The sequence below is a fragment of the Diospyros lotus genome, chromosome 10 (genome assembly GCF_014633365.1).
Source record: "Diospyros lotus cultivar Yz01 chromosome 10, ASM1463336v1, whole genome shotgun sequence".
In the NCBI taxonomy this organism is placed as follows: Eukaryota; Viridiplantae; Streptophyta; class Magnoliopsida; order Ericales; family Ebenaceae; genus Diospyros; species Diospyros lotus.
The window spans coordinates 22464713-22488557 of NC_068347.1; the positions used below are offsets into that span (position 1 = coordinate 22464713).

Below are 23845 nucleotides of genomic sequence, written 5' to 3' on the forward strand. Positions count from 1 at the left end.
AAAAATAATAATTAGAAAAAATCCACTTACCTTGATTTAGCCTCTCAGGCTTCCTTGGTATATGTGCCCTAACCTTGAAACGCATGTTGACCTCGATTGAAGTGTCAAGATCGAAAATCTCACTCCTGACCAAATCTTAATGCATCAATGGTCCCTGGTCATTATATTTAATCCAAAACTTCAATATCCTATTTTTCTCAAATTTCTCATAATTTTTCTCCAATTTTCTCCTATATTTCCTCAATAAATCCAAACTAAATATTTTCTCAAATATTTCTCTATAACAATTCATATAATAATTTTCTTGATTTTTTGAAATTTTCTAAAAAATTTTACTCACCTCAATGTAGTCCATTCGACCTTTCTGTATGCATACTTTTCCTTGAACTATATGTCTCGAGTAACTTTTTTGGCCAAATTTCTCAAAAAATTATTAAACTTCCATTCCTATTTTTCCATAATTTTTTAAAAATATTTCCTTATTTTTCTTCCTTTTTCTTTTTCTTCCTCCTCCTTCCTTCTTCTTCCAATGCACGAACAACCACCATGCCCAGCCACTCCCTCACACTACTACTGCCGCCTGGCCCTCACTTGTCGTCGCCAGCTGCCACCGGCCTTGCCATACCACCACAGCCGCCCCTTGCTTACTGTCCATCTTTCTGCCATGCCGCTAAAAGCTTGCGGCCATGGCTACCGCAACCTGTTGTGGCCTATTTCGGCCACCCTCACAACTGCCTCCGACCACAAGCTTGGCTCTCAACTCTCTCTCGATCTCTCGGCCATTTGCTCGCTGCCTTCGATTCCTTCCATTTCTCTTATCTTCTTCATTTTCTCTTGATTTCTCCCTTTATTTATAGGCGCCTCAACTGCCTTGGCCATCACCCTATGCATCCACTTGCAGCATGGAGTTTGTAGGGCATAGCTATGAATTTGCAAAGGCATGGCCTCACACACATGATAGATTTATATATATAATACTATATATTGCACTACAATAATAAAAAAATTACATATTTAAATCCCAATTTTCATCTTTATTTTACTTAGGCAATTCTCTAATTGTAATTACACCTTCAAATATTAAATTAATTTGCATTATGATACTAAAAATTCACAATTAATAACTTAAAGCTTACTCAATAAGGACGATTTTTCCTTTACGTCTTCACAAGACCCTTGTTTAATCTTGAAACCACTTCAGGGTTGATGTTTACGTAAAATCAAAGCTCTCTCAGGGTTTCACTAACTTCTCGGAAGTCTCCTACGATAATTTTGTTTTTCAGCCTGAAATACAATTGTACCGAAAACTATCTCCGATCTGACCGCTTTCAGTTTCATAAATCGCATGTTGAAATGCTCATCAGTACCACATCATTTTCCTTAGATATCTAAGTTTCGGGACACTCCCTACAATTGATTCGGTATCTCATAACTGTGAGAAATTATATTATAATCCCAATTTATCTGAAAGTTTCACTTACGGCTCAAGTTAAATTACACTTGAGTCCTTTAGAAAATTTAGGATATTACAACAAACAAGTCAGCATAAAGGGCATCATTTTTTATCTTTAGCTGTTCATCCGACATCCATAATGGAATCCTCGCAACCAGTTTTATCATCAGGCAAATGATGGACGTTACCACGAGGTTCCACCCAATCACAAAGCTGGCACCCAAAATCTGTTTAAGGATTTGGACTTCGCCAGCCGATCGACTGTAAACACCTTCCCTGGAGTTGGTCACTAGCAAGAAGAGGGCGCAAAGCGCTAGCTCTGCAAACAAACTTGTCAGAACACCCTCAAGAAAGCCGGTAACAACATGGGTGTGGAAGACGCCTAGCATGTCGTCCACGTGCTGTGGCAACTTCGACCTCTTGTAGACGATCATCATCGTGAACCATGGCACGGTGCCGAAGAAAACCCCCATTATTATAGCCACCCATCCTTGAACCAAACCTACAACATTAATCAATGTGAATCAATCAAAACATCTAGAAATAATTACACTCACTTCAATATTAGTTGAAAAACTGAGTCTCAAATTGTGATCATGACCATATATAGTTCTTGGTGACATACATGATATGATCAAATTAACATTGGCCATCGAGATATACTTAAATATTTCTTAATGAGTCAAGTAGTCACAAGATAGCATTGGATTGGGGTTGGTCAATAGGGTTAAAATGATAATCTTGCATGTGTTAATTTATTTTTCAAGTATGGTAAGATGATTTAATTAACTGACTGAGTGAATTGACTAAATTAAATATAATTAAATTAATGTAATTTATTATATAATATGGTCCTTAGAGAAAGAAGTTATGTTTCGATTAATTAAAGAATGAAGGTAAGAGAAACAATTAATCTTTTTTATGATATTTCAAAAAGAGAGGAAAATGGGATTGGAGAGAACCTAATTAATTCCCCCTATATATACTTCCCTAAAGAAATGAGTTTCCTACTTACCTACCTTCAAACAAACAAGAATAAATATATAACTCCCCAATCCATTTGTCCATGCAAATTAAGACTTGCAAAGTTACTAATTATTTATCCCATTATTAAGTCACGCTAAATTTTTTTGTCTTATTTTTTCTCTTAATTAATTTACACTCCAACACAAATGTACGTAACAGCAGCAGCTAGGAAATTTATTATAAGCTTGCATATGCCAAGGATGATGCAAATAAGGCATGTGATCATGCCCTGAACGACGCCGATAACCGAAGGTTTGTTGAAGAAGATGACATCTAGACAAGTTTAGACTAGATGGCTCGTGGTAGCATAGATGTCAGTGTTGAGAACTGCCATCGAAGAATCGATGTTGGCACTATACGGATTGTCGTCGTTGAAACCCGCCCAACCCATCCACAGCAGCCCTGCTCCGCCTAACATCAACAACACGTTGTTTGGCGAAAACCTCTCTATGTCGTCTACCTAGTGATAAAGTAGATTGCGAGGATTCCATTGTGGATGTTAAATGAATAGTTGAAGATCGAAAATGGTGTCATTTTTGCTGACTTGTTTGTTATTTAACACATCAGCCGTCACGTAAGCTAGGGCACACGCTTGTTCGATCGAGGATAAAATTGAAACAAAAGTAAAAATTTGATAATCAAATTGAAGCAAAAGGTCAAAATAGGATAAAATTGAAAATTGTCTCTAAGTTTAGGATTTATTAGTCTATTATGCCTTATTAATATATACAAAGATACAACAAATGTATTACTTACAAGCCCGCTAGACGCCATCCAAATTTAGCATTAGGGCACACATTACTAACACTTCATATACCAAACACTACTATTCTCATCTCTATTTCTAAACTAACCAAAGATCTAATTCTAGAATGCATTATTACTTTTTTTTTATAATCATTGTGTATTTCAAAATTGGATATTGGGGAAGAATATTAAAGCTAATAAAGTCCAGAATGAGTTATATCTTCTTAATGATGTGCAGGCTCTGTTACTTCTAAGGAATAGGCTACTGAAACACAAGCAAAATCACCTAAACTGTTTGACATTTGGCTTCACCATAGACGTTTAGGTCTTCTTAGTTTTGGTTTTCTTAAAGCTCTATTTCCTTCTTTATTTCTAAATGTCTCTAGTTCTTATTTTCATTGTGAAGTGTATGATCTTGCTAAATACCATCGTGTATCTTTTCCATTTTTATCTGTAACAGCCCGCCTCCCAGAGCCCTTATTAGAACCATAACCTTTTTATCACATGACGCCTAATAATTATCCTTGCATAACTGTACACAACATACGACCATCCGAGATTACCTAACATACATTGATTTCCAAAAACGTAACACGGTAACCTGACAACACCACACCAAAACAACACCCAAGACCCTAGTTTTGGGAGAACTCTACACTTGCTATCACAACTCGACAATCTGGGCCAAAACTCGCTAGACATTCCCACCAACACTGGCCTCTCCTCTACCTGGAATGATGGTCAAACAAAGGGTGAGTCATAAGACTCGGCAAGCATAACAAGAAACAAGACTGGTTTAGTTGAAGATTGCACCCCAAACCACCTGCACGCCACGTGCAAAACAAGCAACAACCCGCACCCCTGTGCCCAAGACATACACACAACATGAACCACAATTCAAATGAAAATCGTATAAATAAACATACACATAATAGTCCTTGGGGACCACATAGAAGACACCGACTGTACTTTTCCTGAGCTTTAAATAACTTAGGAATTTTGGGAATATATATTTTTTTTTCAACATAAACTCAATGTAAATCATTTCCCGACAATTCCATTCTACCTTCCCAACATACTAAATAAGAATCAATAAGCTAAGACAGGTAATCATCATAAATGCGAAAGATTAAAATCGAAACCTGATATGGTACATATCTGAATTCACTAATCACATCATAAGAATCCGTACCATCATATCATTAAATACTTAAATACATGGAGACTTAATATTGAGAAATAACAACTGAGCACCTTAGATACAATTTGACGATTCCTCATAAATACATTAAACCGTAACGATTATACATGATTATCAATATAGTACAATCTTCTAAACATGACTAAGAACATGTCATGAATCCTCACAAATGAGCATATACCCGAAAAATTCGCTGAACCCATCGACCACATCATCAATCATCCTCTTGCCATAGCTACAAATCCTAACTGAAACATTTGAATGTTCCAGGGGCATAACCCAATTAGAAGATGAATCTTCTAGTGAGGGTCCAAAAACATATATATGAATGCATGATGCAATAACATGAACAACATTTGCCCTAGTGTAACTTCCTTGGCCCAATGGCCCGGCTAGAAATCCTAGGCAGAATCTCGAACCTCTACAGGATAAGTTTAACGTTATTCCATCAATTGCCCTTGGGGAATTATGGCTACACTATCAGGGTGACATCCCATTCACATGCACAAATATCAATATGTCAATAATATCGTGTCATGTAAATATCACGACTTTCCATGCAATATCGCAAAATGATTATAGCATTCATAAATAGCATGCATATATAAGCAATCATATTATAAACATAAGTTCTTGGGATAAAACCACTCACAAAACCATACTTAGGATAGGAAAACTCATCTTTAGAGATAAACTCAAATTTCTCAAAAAGCGTGCATCGCCTCGATATGTGTGCCCGATCTCGATTTCCCTGTCAACTCTCGAAAGTTGCACCAATCACTTTTCCTCGAGCACATAAATCATAAAAAGCATATTTAATCACTAAATATCTCAATATTCCAATTTCTTTCATTTTTCCTTTATTTTCTTCCATTTTGCCTTCTAAAAATCCTAATAAATACTCTCAAGACTATTTTCTCGAATCTCTTTCCATAACAATTCATAATATCCAATGAACTTCAAAGGAAAATTACTGAACTTAGCCGGATGTTGCATTTCACGCAAAATGAGGCTGTTTGGTGCGAAAATCGAGACAGATAAGTCTAAATCCAAATATTTTTGCACAAGCCTCTAGAGCTTGATTTTAGAGGAATTTAGAAAAAAAAATCAGAATTTTCTGAGCCCGGACATGCCCTCACTCGCACAAACAAGTTGGCTCACGCCCCCCCACTCGTGGGGTCCAGCTAGTACGTGTCCCACACACGCCGGTCGTCTTCTTTCTCAGCTCGCCGAATAGCTCGCAACCTGCTTGGTTTTTTGGCCATATCTCCTTCATCCGAACTTCGATTGACTCCCCGTTTGAACCTATGGCTTCCTTTTTTCGCCCTCTACGAGATAATAGCTTAAAATCCCACAAACAGAGCCATTTTCAGACCGTTCAAGCTCGTTTTTCGGCAAAACTCATTTTTTCGATGAGGTTTCGGATCTCACTCATCTCTTAACCAAAATAGATCAAATTGCACAGAAATGAAGCTTCAAAAATGGGAAACAAAAGCCCCTTATCCGATTCTCCCAATTTATTCATAAACTTACAAATCTAACAAATTAATTTTCTCAAAGGTTTCGGCCATTGCTATTTATAGGCAACCCGAGCCTCCAAACGCTCAAGGGTGCTCAATCAGACTTCTCCAAAGCCTCTACCGCCCCTAGATCGACCTATTTGCTACAAAAATCGACTGCAATGATGACTTTGCATTACTTTCCAAATTTGGCCAAAAAGTTGGTCGACTTTTCTTCAAATTTCGGCCACCCTCATGGCTCTTGTCGGCCCAAGCTTGATCCTCAAGCATCCCCGACCATCCCTCGTGCGATCCCCATGGATGAAACGGCTAGTCGGCCACCAGATCCAGCTGGTTGGCCATGGCAAGTTGCTTCCAGCTTTATATTTCCTAAATTGCACTTTTGCCCACCTAATTTTACCTCTTATGCCTTGGCTCATTTTCACAAAACCCCTGAACTTTCCAATATTGCCATTGAGTCTCTCAAGTCCTAAAACTTCCATTTCACCTTTGAAGATTCCAAAAACTCCCTATCTCGGCCTCCCTCCGACAAATTCTAAAAACTGCACTTATGTCCGAACCTTCGTTTTGGCCGTAAACCCTTTCGTTTCTTCCTGAAACCACTGAAGGGTTGTTTCTTATGAAAAATCGAAACCTCCTCAAGCTTTCGTTGACTTTTCGAAAGTCCCTTACAACAATTCGATTTTGCAGCCTAAATGGCAGCTGCATTTTAGCTGTATCGAAAATTATTCCCGATTCCATTTCTTTCGATGCCATAAATCCTATCTCGAGATGCTCGTTAATGCCACATCATTTTTCTTTGGCATCTCAGCTTCAAGGCACTCCCTGCAGTCGATTTGGTCATTCATACCGTAATAAATTACCCTTATACCCTCAATTTATCTGAAATTTCACTTTTACCCCCAAGATAATTTACTCTTAAGTCTTTTAGAATTTCTCGGGTATTACATCGACACCCAAGTCCCCGAAAAACCTGTCACTGCCATGAATTAGTAAGCATGAAACCACGAGCCAAATATAACCAATATAACCTTAGGTCGGTACTCCCGTCTGAAACAAAACGATACTTCCATGTGTAATGTCAACCTTAGGTCGGTACTCCTGCCTGAAACAGTACAGTCCTCTCGTCCGTGGTAATAATGCCAACCTCAGGTCGATACTCTCGCCTGAAACGATACGATTCTCCCACCTGTGATAATAGCCTCGGATCGATACTCCCGTCCGAATGATGTACATCAAGAAACCAGAGTCACTGAGCACATAGAACCATACAATGCAACACATAAGAAATGCAATGGCCTCTGCAACATAAGAGTGATGACAAGGCCCTCATAAACCAAGCATCAGGCCATGTTATGCCCACATAAGAATACACACATGTGGAATGCTTTAAATGCATATGCTCACCTAGAGTACCCAAATTAGCTCTTAGGCCAATCAGGTCATGCCAATGCTCACGCAACCTATCACACACAAAGCATGTGTCCTCAATGAATGCAACCCGACCTCGACACACATTGTTAACATCAACTGTAATTAAATAAATAATAACTTCATACTCAAAGACCTAAGACCCACAACTAGCGCACACACACATACACACACCTGGAACCTAACCCAACCAAGTGCAACATCATTCCCAAAGAAATGGGGCGATACAAAGCCCCATGTTGACTGGCAAGAAATATTGCACCAATAATAAATATAGTTGCCACGCGTAATTATACAATTAATACGTGGAATCGAATAATAACAAGGGAGGAAATAAAATATGAATAACGGCAAGAACTTGTAAAGGAATTAAAGCTCACGAAGAGAGGATTAGAAACTTGCCTTTAAACGATCGTTTCTAGCCTTTCCTGCGCTCCTACTGCAAAATAAAATGTTTTATAGAGAATAACAAGATAACGCTCAAATTAATTAAATCTAACTGCGTAATCCACATAATCTAACCGTGAAAAACCTATAATTTAAATATATAACATCTCTAACAATTTTATCTACTTACAAGGATATTTTAAACACTAAATACTCCCAAAATCCCTTGATTTTCTCCCATTTTCTTCCTTCCCAAGCTACTGCTCTCAAGCTCTTCTTCTCCCCCTATTTTCTCTTTGTCTCACAGTGCAAGAAGTGGCCAAATTGGCCACTGGAATGGCCAAAAATAGCCTTTAAAATGTTGCAAAACGAGCTAGCTTGGGCGGCAAGGCGGATGAGAGGCCCAGAGCGCGCCACGTGGCACGGCCAGCAGCTGTTGTGCAGCCACCCCTCCTTCCCCGAAACGTCATTTCGGGGGTCTCCTGCGTTGAAAATACGAAATCCCCCCAGCGCACGTGAGCCTCGAACCCCCGACCTCAACCTCCCCACGCGTGCTCGCAACCACCCACGTTGCTGCCTCCTTCAATACATATATGCACACTATTAAATTTAAAGAGACCCTCGGCCCACTTTCCAAATTCGCACCACAGTCCCCAAACTTTCGGAATTCACACACAAACCCCCGTTTTATAATTACATTAGCACCCCGAAATTTCTGAAAATCCCAACTACACCCCAATTTAATAATTTCATAAATACTCCAAAATAAGATAATCAATTACCTTAATTGCCTATTTCCTCAAAATAATATAATTTTTTTTTTGAATTCTCCAAATATTCAATAATAATCTCAAATATCAGGATTAATGATTATTATTTATCTTCAAATTTCAGGATGTTATATTATCAATAAAAACTTCAGCTCCTTTTGATTTAATTAATTCTAATGTATAGGATCCTTCCAAAGTCTCTAATCTAAAAAGGACTAAGTGGTTCATTACTTTTATTGATGATTATACTCAGGTTAACTGGATATTTTTACTAAAAGAAAAATCTAAAGGTCTAAAGATTCTTTAACATTTCTTTCAACTCATTCATACACAATTTGGGGTTCACATAAAGCACATTCGGACAAACAATGGGAAAAAATATTTTAATCATACCCTACACCAATTCTTTCAATCCCATTAGGTTATTCATTAGTTCTCTTGTGTAGACACTCCACAGCAAAATGGGATTGCTGAGAGGAAGTATCGTCAGCTTTTGAATGTGACTCAAGCCATTCTTTTTGACACTCATGTTCCATCTTATTTTTTAGGAGAAACAATCTTAACTGCTGCACAACTTATCAACCAAACCTCGTCTTAGATCCTTAACCAGCAAAGTCCCCTTCAAAAACTCTCTATTTCCTACCATCACCTACCATATTTGACTCATTTACCTCTCAAGGTCTTTAGTTTCACTGCTTTTTTTGATATCCACAAAATCAATCGCACTAAACTTGACTGTAGAGTACTTAAATACCTATTTCTTGGTTATTCTAACACTAAAAAGGGATACATGTGTTATCATCTCCCTTCTCAAAAGTTTTTTCTCTCTTGATGTCTCTTTTCATAAAGATCAACCATTTTTCCCTTCTCCCAATCTTCATCTTCAGGGGGAGCACTATTCCACTTCAGAAGATAAAGTAGTTTTTCTCATTCATTTACCTACAACAACTGACCATGATCAGCCCTTGCAATCTTTACCTATAGCCACTAACCATGATTAATTGTTTCAGCCTTTACCTACAACAACTGACTGTAACTAGCCCCTACCTATAACAACCCAAGACCAGACTTTTCCTTTGCCTATAACCATTAATCATAACCAATCTACAACCAATGATGACCATCCTTTAGTCAATGACCAGTTTATGACCAACAATCAGTCTTTCCCTATGCTAGCCTTATAGTTGAAACCTCTAAATTTGCAAGAGATAAGGAAGTATAAGGAGCCTACACTTGTATACTCAAGAAGGCTACTGCTTAATTTGGACCAAGAGCTACTCCCCATTTCCAACCTAGTGTCAAGTAATGAAATTTTGAAACTTAGTTATTCTAACTATTAGAATCCTATTGATCTTGAGTGGCCTATTGCATTGAGGAAGGGTACCCGTAAGTGTACTCAAACCCACTATTTATCTTTGTAGCATTCAACATTTCTTTCAAATCTTGACTCCATAATGTTGGTTCCTAATGATGGCTAATATATCCCAAGAGGGAGGGGTGAATTGGGATTTGTATAAATTTTTGATAATTTAAAACTTTAATTGATGGCAGAAAACTAAGTTTCGAAATATAGGGCTTATGTTTCGAAATAAGACTTTATGTTCTAGTAGATTTCAAAACCTACTCTATATGTTTCGAAATAAACCTTTCTATTTTGCAAGTTTCGAAATATGAAATGTATGTTTCGAAATCTACCTTACTGTTTTGCTTGATTCGAAATCTTTTATCTTGTATTTCAAAATAACGATCTTTGAAAAAGATAATTTATATAATTAAGAGTGTACCAAAGGTGTTAGTATATCAAAGATATGTTTATACATATATATACGTTTAAGCTCGAGGAAACTTTGTTTTAGTCTTTGAAAATAATTCTTTTGAAAGCATAAGCAATAGGCAATAATGACAAGTAAAAGCGAAAGTACAATTACACATAAGATATATAGTGGTTCGGCACCCTGCCTAGTCCACTACCTTCAAACTTACCCACTTAAAGGATTTTTCAATCCCAATCACTTTTACTAGTGATCAACCATAACAAGGGTTTTACCACGATTCACCCTAAAACCTTGTACAATGAGTTTTTATGACTCAACTCAAACCTTTCACCAAGTGAGTTTTAGGCTCAACTCAAACTTTATAACAAATGAGTTTTTAGGCTCAACTCAAATCTTTTCCACAATGAGTTTTAGGCTCAACTCAAACCTTACAACATTAACAAAATAACTAGAATTTTATCTTTCCAGCCCAATAGAATGTATAGGAATAAATATATTACCAAAGGCTGGACAAACCTCTTAACTTGAGATGAGGAGAGCTGGAGTGATGAGACTCATTGTTTGCACTTGCTTCTTCTTTTCACACTTTCAATGCACAAGAATAGGATGTCAGAAGATCTTCTTTGAAAGCTTATCAAAAGGATTTAGATCACCACTTGTGCTTGTGTGTGTGTCTCTAGTGTGTGTTCTCTTATTCTTGTTTAATCAATCTTTTCTTGTCTTCAAATACTTGCTATTTATATCAAGATATAGAAATCTGGCCATTTTATAGCCGTTAGAGACAAGACAGAAAAGTAGATTTCAAAACATGGCATACAGGTTTTGAAATATCACAATTTTACACATAGGTTTCGAAACATACTCCTCATGTTTCAAAACATACAGCCTTTCCAGCTGAACTTGCATTTAGAGACAACAATGAGTGGGAGACAAGGTCTCATGCCTATTATGATTAAAAATGATCTCTAATTCAAATTTGAATTTGAATCCTTAGAGCATGGAGAAAGCATTAAACAAATGATTTTGATAAAAATAAAATTACAAAACAAATGCATCTCGGTTTTTAAATGATCTGTTGACAGAATGTCAGAGGTTTCGAAACATACCTCTCTAGAAATGAGGTTTCGAAACATGACATATAGGTTTCAAAATATAGTCCAAAATCTGAAACAAATGCTAATACATAGATGTTTCGAAATAGCATACACACTTTAGAAAACATGAAAACCTTTTCAAATGAGTTTCGAAACATGCATAGAAACATGACAGATTTTCAAAAGGATATACTTGAAAGCACAATCCACCGCATGTATACATCACAACTTATTTACAATTCCTTAGTTTAAGTAAATGTCCACATTTTCTTTTATTTATATTTTACCTTCCATTTACTTTAATACATAAATATAAATAACAAACTACCCCTTATTTGGATTCAATAAAAATATCTAGAAAATCAAAATTCATTACAATAAGAAAGTAGAATTTGGGTTTTAGTATAAACTCAAAATTTAGTAATATTATCACCTCCAAAATACATACTTTCTATTTAATGAAAAATTCATTAAAAATTATTTTAACACTAATAGATATTAGATATCAAAATACCGGGAGATCATTTTTCAAAATGAACACATTTTCAAAAACATGTTCTAGTTGGTCTTTTGCCTTAGAATTATTTTAACCAACGATTTCAAGGCTAATTTTGAAAAACACCTTAGGAGATTCTTTTAAATCATAATACTTGCTTTTGCAAATCTCCATATGTATAAAAATAAACTTAACTTGGTTTTCATTTGAACAAAATAATACTTGATATTGAAATTGATATATGTTGAAAATCATAGCCTTGACTCATGACTTGGGGATTAAGCCAATATATGTTTGTCATCATTAAAACTAATATACAAAAATGTGCAACAACACATAACTATCCCCATGACTGTTCATGAAGCATTAAAAGATAAGAATTGGATTTTTGCTATGAGGGATGAAATGAATGCCCTAGACAAAAATAAGACTTGGGAGGTGGGTGATCAACCAAAAGGAAAAATGACAGTAGGCTATAAGTGGGTTTACCTCAAATACAAAGCTAATGGGTCATTGGAAATGTATTATTGTCTAGAAAAATACCCAAGAGGGGGGTGAATTGGGTTTTTCAAAAATTAATAATTTTAACTCTTTTGAAAACTCTTAAATTTGTGATTTTAATATGTGGTGATCGTAGTAGAATTGAAATCAGTAAAATCACACAACCACACAGAACAATAGAATTTTATAGAGGTTCGGCTCTAAAGAGTCTAATGCTCTCTCTCAAGACTTAGCTTGAGGCTCTCAAGACTTATCTTGAGGTTCCACTAAAGAGAATCAATACTAGATTTTAATTGGAGCAAAAACCAACATACAATCCCTTGTCTAAGCAAGAACCACTAGCACACTACTAGCAAATACAATCTCCTCACACAATAAATGAGTAAAAATAACAAACTTACAACCAGAGACAATTACAAGCAAATCACCAACGGTTGAGAATTCCACCAGCCAACACACTTCGAACCTTCTCACTCTTGTTTGAATGCTCTATCAAATTTGTTCTACCTTGAGCCTACATACTTACCATATATATATATACATCTTACAAACACACTAGCCATTAAAGAAAAATGTTAATATGAAATTTGAAATTCAAAAAATGTTTAAACTTTCTCAAACAATAAGAAAACATGACTCACCTTTAATTCAAAATAAATTTACTTTTTGCATGAGAAATCAGGATTTGAAAATTCAAATATAAGATTTTGAGACATAAATGATTAAAACAAAGAAAACATGTCTAAAAACAATTCTCTTTTAATTCAAAATAAATTTATTTTTTGCATGAGTAAGAGAAAACATGTCTAAAAATAATTTTCCTTTAATTCAAAATTTGAAAATTCAAATGTAAGTTTTTGAGACATAAATGATTAAAATAAGAAAATATATCTAAAAATAATTCTCTTTTAATTCAAAATAAATTTACTTTTTGCATGAGTAAGAGAAAACATGTTTAAAACCAATTCTCTTTAATTCAAAATAAATTTAATTTTTATATGAGAAAGAGAAAACATGTTTAAAACCAATTATCCTTTAATGCAAAATAAATATACTTTTTGCATAAATAAGAAATATATTTATCAATAAATGAAAATTCAAATATAAACTTTTGAGACATAAATGATCAAAATAAAGAAACGTGTCTAAAAGGAATCTATCTTTAATTCAAAATAAATTTACTCTTTGTGCCCATTTTTAATTCAAAATAAATTTATTTTTTGTATGAGAAAGAAATACATTTATATAATAAAAATATTGTTGTTATCATCAAAATCGTATTTACTTACCCTTGAGCTTAACAGGTATAAAGTTCGCTTAGTTGCAAAAGATTATACACAAACATATGGAATCAACTACCAAGAAACTTTTGCACTTATGGCTAAAATGAATACTATTAGAATTCTATTATCTCTTGCAGCTTGCTTTGATTGGGATCTAAAATAGTTTGATGTTAAAAATACTTTCCTACATGGAGATTTAGAAGAAGAGGTCTACATGGAATTACCACTAGATTTTGAAAATAAATTTGGGCCAAACAAAGTGTGCAAGCTGAGAAAAGCATTTTATGGACTAAAGCAGCCCCCTACAGCATGGTTTGGCAAATTTACTGAAGCTATGCTCAGGACGAGATATCGACAAAGCCAAGGAGATCACACATTCTTCATCAAACACTCAAAGGAAGGTAAACGCACCATCTTCCTAATATATGTTGATATAATTGTGACTGCGAATGATGATATTGAAAAAGGAAAATTAAATATTCAACTGGTTAAAGAGTTTAAAATTAAAGATGTGGGAAGGTCAAGATATTTTCTAGGGATTGAACTTGCCTACTCAAAACAAGGCATGTTTATTTTCCAAAGGAAATATGTTCTTAATTTTCTCAAAGAAACAACGAAGCTAGGATGTCAACCTTTCAGTACACCAATTGAGCAAAATCACAAATTAGGAGGACAAGAAGATGTAAGTGTTGTTGATAAAGGTTAAAATCAAAGACTAGTAGGAAGGTTAATTTATCTATCTCATACACAACTTGATATTGCCAACTTGATAGGGGTTGTTAGCAAATTTATGCAGGATCCTAGAGAAAAACATACGCAAGTTGTTCATAGAATCTTATAATATTTGAAAGCCACAATAGGGAGAGGAATTTTGTTTAAAAGAGAAGGAAAATTAACTATGGAAGCTTATACAGATGCTGATTATACTGAATCTTTGACAAATAGGAGATCTACTACAGGTTATTATATATTTTTAAGAGGAAACATTATTTCATGGAGGAGTAAAAAACAACTAGTAGTATCTAGATTTAGTGCTAAGGCAGAACTAAAAGTAACGGCTCACCATCTGGGACTAACTTCCCGGACCTGCTTGTCATAATTTTTGCTTGGTCGAGCCATGCCTCTAAGGAACCTAGGGAGACATATTTCCCACCTGCATTACCTCTCGTTGCCCCATGACAATATGGTCTGCCTGTTCTAGACCCTTTTCCTTCTAGTGGACCTTCCCCATTTGGGGGGCACAAGAGGGGTTCTCCCAAAGGCTCTTCCAAGGACTACATCATGTGCAACAAGAGAAGCATCACATGCTCCATAGGAAAGTGCACTGCACCTTTGTATGTGCATGTCACGTGCCCCCAAAGACGACGAAGGTTCTCCCAATCCTTCTAGGTCGTTCCAATCCCTACATGTTCCTCAATATTGCCTCATCTCTCTTGGACAACGGATTGAGCCATTGCTTAGGTTTTTAGTAGCGTTGGTGTTCTCACAAGGCAAATTCTATTGCTTGCGAAAGCACTACCGACAACTCATTAATTTTTTTTGAAACAAATAAATTTTAATTGTTATATTCTAGAAACAACAATGTCAATGTTTGATTGACTACTGAATAGTTCTAATTGGCTTTTTACTTGTTTTTTTTTCTGTGTGTGTGTCTGTGTTTTTTTTTTTTTTTTTTGCATCTCTCAATTATTAAAATTATTTTTCTTATATATTTAGGTTCCTTGTTCCTTGTGTTTTAAATACACAAATATATATACACACTTACACAATTACTAGTTTTTAAACATATATAAGTTTATTTTTTAGTTTTCTTTTTACATTTTCTCAATTATTAAAATTGTCTTTTATATATTTTAGGCTCCAAGTGTTTTATTTATATTATCGACATTAGTGTTTTCTCAAATGTTGGTGTCTTTCTCAAATATTTTTAGATGAGTAATTGGATTTTGTCTTTATAAATGTCAATATTTACATAAAAAAAACCTTCAAGTATTTAGTGACGATGATCTAGAGTTCGTTTTTCGAAGATCAACCTTTTGAAACCTTCCTCTAATGTTATATATAGTTGTATATAGTTTTTTTTGTCATATTTGGTGAATGATCTTTATTCACTATTTTAGTCTTTTTCTTTTTTCTTTTTTTTTAATTGTGTTACTTGGAATATATCCTAACATAAAGTTGTAGACACTTTTAGTCTTTTTAATAAAATTCTTATTTATGTGAAAAAAAATTATATATAAATACATATTTTGTATATATGTGTATGTATATAAATAAAATACAAGTATTTTAAATGCATAAAAAATAATTTTAATAATTAAGAATTAGCAATAAAAGGTTAAAAAGGCCAACCTGAAGTTGTTTGGTTGACGGAATTTTAAAGGCGTTAATTATTAAATACACGTGACTGACTATGTGAGTCACATAAAAGTTGGCCAAATAGAATCACATATTAAAGTTGGCGTTAATTTTTACAGTTGTTTGGTTGTGGCGTTAATTAAAATTTTAAAAGTTGGCATCAATACATGTTAAAAAATACTATTGGTACATCTTTGTGTACTCCTTAGACTACATAAAAGTATATTAATGACAAAAAAAATCCATCATAAGGCGCATGTGAAGTGCAGGGTATTTTGGTCATAATACCTCCTTACGTAGTTCAAGATGTACAAAATAATTGTATATCTAGCATGATTCATACATATTTTACAAGCTTTTTGCTTTTTTATTATTATTATTATAATTAGTATAGTATAGTAACTTTATGAACATTAGAATTCCATTATTAATATACAATTTTTTTTTTTGGTTGTCTGAACAAATTGAGAGGGGGTGTGGGCCCATGAGAGGGAGTGGGACCCACACCCTAACGTAATAGTCCATTATCAATATAATAATAAATTTTGTAAATTTACTTACTATTTATACCATATTAATAGTAATATCCAATTTTAAATCCTATTTCAATTATAAACTATCATTGCTCTTTCATTAATAAAAAAATCATTAAATACTATACAAAACTATAAATATCCTCTCTATTGGTAAAATATCTCTGTCGCTTTCCCTGTCCCTTTCCCTTTCCCGTTCAGGTCAAACACACCTCCACTTCCACAGACTTCTCTTTTGGTCTCATTAGGTCTCTCTTTGTTCTTTGGGCTTTTTTCTTTTTTTTAAGCCTCTTTCTTCTTAAAAGTAAAACAACAGCAGCAGCATAACCGTACCCTTATCTTCCGACAATTATTTCTTATTATGGTCATGGCAGTCTTTAATAATTTTTATTAACTAAAGAATAATAGCTGTAGCCTAAAATTAAAAAAAAATAGATATTACTATTAATAAAATTAATTTTTTTATTTAAATAAGAAAAAAAGTAAAAACTTAGGTTCTTTGAGCAATTTATCATATATAGACTATAGTGCACCAAGCAAACACAATTTAAATAAAATTTAACACATAAACTATTACAATAAATATGTATTGTATATTTCATACTTCTTAACTATTATTCTTAATTAACACAATATATTTAACATTACCCTTTACAAAACAAAATAATACTCTATCCTTTGCACCTTAATTTAAATAAAATTACAAAGAAAAAAAAACTAAGTTCCCTCAGAAAGTATTCTGTTAATAGAATTTTTAATTATTTTTTGTCATAAAAATAAAAACAGGTCCAAATAGTAATATAGACCAAAGTTGGAGAATTTTATCAGTCGATTTATGCAGGTGGCATGCAGATAGGCACGTGGTGAAGGTAGCAACATTGCAGATTTTGGTGTGCGATTTTGTTCACTCCCTTTAACGGGGTAACTTTACCCCGTTAGTTTAAGGGGTAAAAATGTCATTTCGAAGGTCTCTACTCACTTACCCCGTTTCTCTCTCTCCTCTCTCACCCTTTCCCTTGCTCTCGTCGCCGCCGCCGACCCTCTCGCCGCCTTCCTCTCACGGCCGCTGCATTGCCGCCTCGCCACCGCTTCGTCGCTGCACCGCCGCCTCGCCACAGCCTCGTAGCTGCACCGCCGCCTTGTCGCCTCGCCACCGCCTCGTAGCTGCGTCGTCTCCTCGTCACCACCTCGCCGTTGCCTCGCTACCATGCGATCGGTGAGGCGAGGCGTTCGACATGAGAGCGACGGCGGCGCGAGGCTGGCTGGAGAAGAAAAGGAAGGAGAGAGAGAGAAGAGATGGAGACTTGAAGAAGAAGAGAGAAGTAGAGGAGAGGCCGTTAACTTTTAACGGGGTTTATTTTAACCCCCGTTAAATGGGGTGAACAAAGTCCAGATTTTGGTACACCTGCTACTGACTAGGTCGGCAACAATATGCACCCGCATCTCCACCGTCCATTTAAGCGCCGTTTGATCTAACGGCACGCTCTCTCTTTCTCTCTCTCTATTTATCTCGGGACTCGTCAAATTCCGCCTTCTCTCCGTTTCGTGCACTGACAGGCTTTTTCTTCTTGCTCAGACTTATCCGGGTCGAAACCCTAACCCTCGGATCAGGTACTCGCTCCTTCTTCTTCTCCTCCTCCTCCTTCCGTGTTTGTTGTTTGATTCCTTTATTATTCCCCATCTCCCTGGTGTTCGTCTCGCTTCGATCTATCTGTTTAGTTGCCGGGAAAATTTTAGGTGTTGAAAATGGGTTTTGATGACGGTTTAGTATGTTTCGTTCCAAAGGAGGAAACGAATCTTGTTTGGTATTTCGCTGCTTAGCTTGTTTGGTTTTGTAAGGGTTAAAATTCGATCCAGAATTGGGTTCTGACGGATGAGTTTGTTCGATTTCCTCTGTGAAAATTGAAGAAACAGGAAATAAAATCTTGATTGATACCCTATTTGATTTTTGATGGATTTGGTTGGTTTGCTATTCAAAGAGTTATGGGAGGAACAAAGTAGTCTTCCTTGATTTAATTCGATGAGTTTGTTCTTTCCGGAGGAAATTAAATTCGATGAGTTTGTTCTTTCCAGAGGAAAATAAAAGCGACGCAATTGTTTCGTCTCCCAAGAGAAAGTGAGAAACAGAAGAAAAAAAATCTTGATCAATTTGTTGGAATTCCTTTCAGAAACAGAAGGAACAGGCAAACAAAAAACTTGATCCAAATTTGATTTTCGCCGAATTTGTTTATTTGTCTTCCTTTTGGAAAATAAAAGGAAAGGGAAAAAATATCTTGTGGGGACTCAATTCAAGATATTTTTCCAGAGCATGGCCTTATTATGATCAATGTTATTAAAGGCGCACCTTGGGCGCCTGGAATGCTTCCAAGCGGGCACAGACCACCATGGCACGCCTAGGCCCAAGGCGCCTTGGGCTTAGGAGTGCTTGAGCTTTTTTAATTGTTTTTTAGGTTTTTATTTTACTGTTTATTACTTTATTTAATTTTTTACTGTTTAAGTTTTAAATTTATTGCTTCAACTACAAATTTGACAATGAGTAAAAGGTCTACTACTTTAGCTCCAATTGAATTTGAACTAGATGAAGATGGGGAGGGAGATGATGTGGAAGAAGATATTAGAGATGATGCTTCTAATGATGAAAATATGGAAATGTTTGATCTTGATGATGAGGATGATTTTAGATTATTTAAAATGCATAATTAGTTAATCTTGATTAAGATTTAAGACTTATAAATTATTTTAAGATTTAATTTAAGTTGACTTAAAGACTTTTAGATTGCATTTTTTGGCATTTTTTATTGTTCTTTTCATTAGTATATGTTGAATTTTTTAATTTCCTTGATAACATACTTGTAAATATATTATTAGGAGTTAGAATCTATTTTATACCTTGTTCTTCAACTAGTTCTATCAGGTGCGTGCCTCGCCTTACGCCTTGCACCTTAGGCTCCAACACTCTTTTGCGTCTTGGACTTTTAATAACACTGATTATGATTAATTTTCATTTTCCTTTACCAAAGAAAAATTGAAGGAACACACCGTTGGTGGACTATTTTGTTTGGTTATGTGAGGAAGAAAAAGCAATATAGAAAAATAATCTAATCTTGTTCTTTTTTTATGTTCTATTGTACAGTAATTTCATGTGTAATTCATCTTCCCTTTGATATTCGTTTCTGAGGGAAATTCAGACTAATTTTCTAAAAAAAATATTAGATTGTGTTGGCCATGCAATTTCTGGGGTTCAGTGGTTTAATGACTGGGGCTTTGATGCAAACTATGGTGTGTGATATTTCCTAAATTTTGGGGCTTCACCCCAATACTCGAAGTTACATTCATAAGTGCAGAAATATGTATAGCGTTTTACAAATTTCTTCATAGTTGGTTTTGGTGTATAAAATATAGGGGGTTTCTTGTGAGTCCTCTGTTCATATTTTATTCTATGGGCTTGGGTATATGGTTTTCAGATAAATAAAATGAACAGCTGGGAAAAATTCTAGATCTTGGGCTACAATTTGTATGTCTGAATTCTTTTGTGCCTTTTCTTTTCTGATCTTCCACTGTTGAACTCTTGGATAACTTCCCAATGGTGTTTTCTTATATGCCATATTCAACGCCTAAATGCAAGGCATCAAACATAGCCTATGTTTCATGATCCTTATTCTCTATAATAAAATCAATATCAGTCATATTTTTTTTAATGGGAAAAAGAAGTGCATGCTGTTATTATTCCCAGAATCAGGTGTTGGATAAAAACATGGCGGATTTAGGTGCGATCACATGCCAATTCTACTTTTGATTCTTTGAGCAATTTCATCTTTTGTGTTATTGTGCTAAACATTGACCACAGCTAGGACAGGTCCTTGGTTATTCCATTCGCAATCAATCTGCAGGTCTGAGTATTCGGTGTTCAGTGCAACTTCTGTTCAAACTTACAAGCCTAGTTTCATGTCTGAGATTGACATCCAGATTCCTAATGCTTATGGTATGTTAGAATTATTTGTGATGTCCCATATTAATTTTTTCAGTTCTTAGAAGCAAAGCAGTGTAAAACTACATGAGAATTTTCCTGTCTTGTCATTTTAATTTGCAAAATCATGAATAATTGTGCCATATGGTTGGTTAGATCCTTTTGCCGAGGCAAATGCTGAGAATTCTGGTGCTGGCACAAAAGAGTATGTGCACATTCGCATACAGCAGCGGAATGGTAGGAAAAGCCTGACAACTGTTCAGGGGTTGAAGAAAGAATTCAGCTACAATAAGATACTGAAGGACCTCAAGAAGGAGTTCTGCTGCAATGGCACTGTTGTACAGGACCCGGAACTAGGCCAGGTATGTGTGCCGGTGATGTGATATTTCTTCATAGTTTTTGACCTGTTTCCCTTATATTTTTTATATTGTTGCTTCTGTTAAGGTTATCCAGCTTCAAGGCGATCAGCGGAAGAATGTGTCTACCTTCCTTGTTCAGGTGAGATGGACTGAGGATCCATGTTGGTAGTTGTTCACACAGACATAGGTTAAACTGAGCTTATGCGGTGGTGGGTTGGGTTTTTGACTTGTACTCTTGGGCTTTGTTTCTGGTGAGCAGGCTGGAATCGTGAAGAAGGATAACATAAAAATTCATGGTTTTTAAGCTGCTGCTGCACAGGTTCCGATTTGCCTCCAAATGTCAGTTCGGGAGACCTAGAGTTAAAAAGACTGTAAACCTTGCATCTATAATACCTTTTACCTTCTTTTTTTTTTTTTTTATTAAGGTTGGCCTGTTATCTCAAGTTCTTGGTTGTGTTATCGTCAGTGAGTTGAGAGTATTATGTGCTATGATGACCGAGAGAAGTTCAATAATTTTCAGTAGGGTGCAAGATTATCGTTACTAATGGAAAAACATAAATGATGATTAACAGCCTGTTTACATGATTCTTGTTTTGTGTGCCTAGGGTGAATAATAATTGGCACTGATTTTTAGGATATATTATTCCGGAGATAATACTATTAGTGAGTAAAATATACTGACTTTTTTTTCTCTGCGTTACCCACTTGGTTTGAAACCAGATGGGTTGTGGCGATAGCCATCACTCTCTAGTAGTTCTAAGATGGCCATCGTCGAAACCCGCATCTTGTTCCGACGACGGGGGATTTTTTTTTTATTTTTTTATTGTTTTATTAGAGAGATCAAGTTTAATGTTATATTGATTTAAGTAGTTAATTAATAAAAGGAATATTTTGGCAATAATTTAACCAATTTGGTTTGTAAAAGTACATGATAAAAGATATTCGGGTAAAATAAATAATATTTATCTCCTAGGTTCTCAATCAATATTTTGAAGGGAAATGCATCCCACCAGTTTTAAGTTTGAATAAATAACTCTTAAAAATTATGGCAAAATCTAATTTATATTAGATTTATTTAAATTTATAAATAACTTTATAAATTGTTATAAATTTATAGTGTTGTTATTTGGAATGATCGTTCTTGTGAGATTTCTTGCATTCGTGTCTTGATTATATCAAGGGAAATAAATCATAGCTGTGAGTCTTCATTTTATTGCGTTAAGTAAGAATCGATCTTATGACTTATTAGATTGACATTTACATATCGTTTGTCTGATCGTTCGATCTCTGTTTTGGGAGTTAATAGTGTTATTATTTCAAATTATAGAGTAGAGGTTGTTTGTTAAATTTATTTATGGTATAGTATTTTTTTATTTTGAATATTTTAATAAGTGCCTAAGAATGAGACTAACGCCATATGTGCTGATATGTTTAATTCTTTAATTAAATATAAATGTGTTTTGGTTTTTATATTTAAAATTACATAATATAATATAATTAATTCAAATAAAATATTAATTTATATGTCTAAAATAACTAAATAATTTAAAACGAGTAAGAAAGAAGACACGGATTGTTTAGCCTTGCGTTGAGCTTCAAATTTTAATTTAATTTTTGTAAAATAATATATTACTCATTATTTTTATATTTTTTAGATGTCACTTTATTATTTTAACTTATTTCAAGTTATACGTAATTAGGGTTCATTGTCTAGCCTCCAACATTGTGTTATTTTTGTTAAATTTTAATTTTAATCTTTATAAAATAATTAAATAATAATAATAATATTCATCATTCTTATGTTCATCATTTTAACTCATCTCAATTTTAAGTGTTTTTTAAACATTTATACATAATTAAGCTTATTTTACCTCACTTTTATCTCTGAATTAAACGAATTGATTGATGTTGTGTTAATCTAAAGTAATTAGAAAACAAAAATGTAAAACTACATAATATATATATATATCCAATATATTTCTTGAGGCACACTTATTTAAATTCTTAAGTGATCTTAAACTTGTGAACTTCTTTATATATAATTTTATATGTACTTATTTATCTAATACTTAGTACACTTAAAATCAAATTCAAACCCTGCATCTTAAAAAATCAAATTCAAACCCTGCATCTTAAATGCAGGTTGAAGCAGATGAAAGGTCTGCACATAAAATTAACAAAATAATTATATATTTTCATTCATCAATTTTAGTTTGATTTTCAACCATTAATAATTATATTTAGAATGGAATATAGAAATGAAAATAAAATCCAGCATGATGATTTTAATTTGTGAAATTTGAATACAACTCACCACTAGGAAGTGAAGTCCAAGTCATAAGTAAAATCAACAAATACGCATATATATATATATATAACTAAATTAAATTATTTTTCTATCAGAACTAATTACCCAAATAGAAATAAAAGGTGCAAAGTAGAAGAAAGTAGACCAATTAAACTTGGTGTAGTGTGAGGGAAATCATAGGACTTAGTCTACTTGAAAACTTTCACTACATGAAAATAATGAGCAATACACCAAGTCTTCTCTAGATCAAACTAGAGATAAAACTAAAAGCAATCATCAAGAACATCAAATTCTTGGCATTCAACTTGATATTGTAAAAAAAAAAAAAAGAAGAAAAGGTAAGAGGAAATATCACTAAGAAGAAGTTGTCGTGTCATACGCAATCTAGGAGCTATAGTGCACCAATTCAAATCTCTGTCGTTTAGAATGATGATAAATATCCTGGGAACTTACTATTAAAATTTGAGGTCAATCGGACCAAAAACAACTTCAGAGCGATAATTTGATGAAAATTATCCAATTATTCTTGTCCTCCAATTTTCTTCTTCTTCCTAGTCATCAAATTCTCTATTCTTTTTATTTTCTATGTAGTTTTCCCTATTTATTTAAAACCCTAACAACCATTCATATATTTAG

General features: G+C 34.4%; 2 protein-coding genes across 4 annotated transcripts; one reads left to right on the top strand and one right to left on the bottom strand.

Moving 5' to 3' along the window:
• Positions 1-1518: 1518 nt before the first annotated feature.
• Positions 1519-6429, bottom strand: LOC127811180 (ammonium transporter 3 member 1-like). Its single transcript, XM_052350886.1, has 2 exons — positions 6348-6429; positions 1519-1955 (listed from the first exon to the last, which is right to left on the bottom strand). The coding sequence occupies exons 1-2, from the start codon at positions 6427-6429 to the stop codon at positions 1519-1521; spliced, it is 519 nt and encodes a 172-aa protein (XP_052206846.1).
• An 11590-nt stretch (positions 6430-18019) lies between these two features.
• LOC127812155 (protein translation factor SUI1 homolog 1-like) lies at positions 18020-21486 on the top strand. 3 transcript variants are annotated; one of them, XM_052352490.1, is made up of 5 exons: positions 18020-18186; positions 20466-20557; positions 20699-20904; positions 20987-21040; positions 21161-21486. In XM_052352490.1, exons 2-5 carry the CDS (start codon positions 20521-20523, stop codon positions 21203-21205), a joined length of 342 nt encoding a protein of 113 aa, XP_052208450.1. In that variant the 5' UTR covers positions 18020-18186; positions 20466-20520; the 3' UTR covers positions 21206-21486. The 3 variants fall into 3 exon arrangements, with proteins under 3 accessions (XP_052208450.1, XP_052208451.1, XP_052208452.1); XM_052352491.1 differs by having other exon boundaries at positions 18044-18186; positions 20432-20557; XM_052352492.1 differs by having other exon boundaries at positions 18047-18186; positions 20423-20557.
• The last annotated feature ends 2359 nt before the right edge of the window (positions 21487-23845 follow it).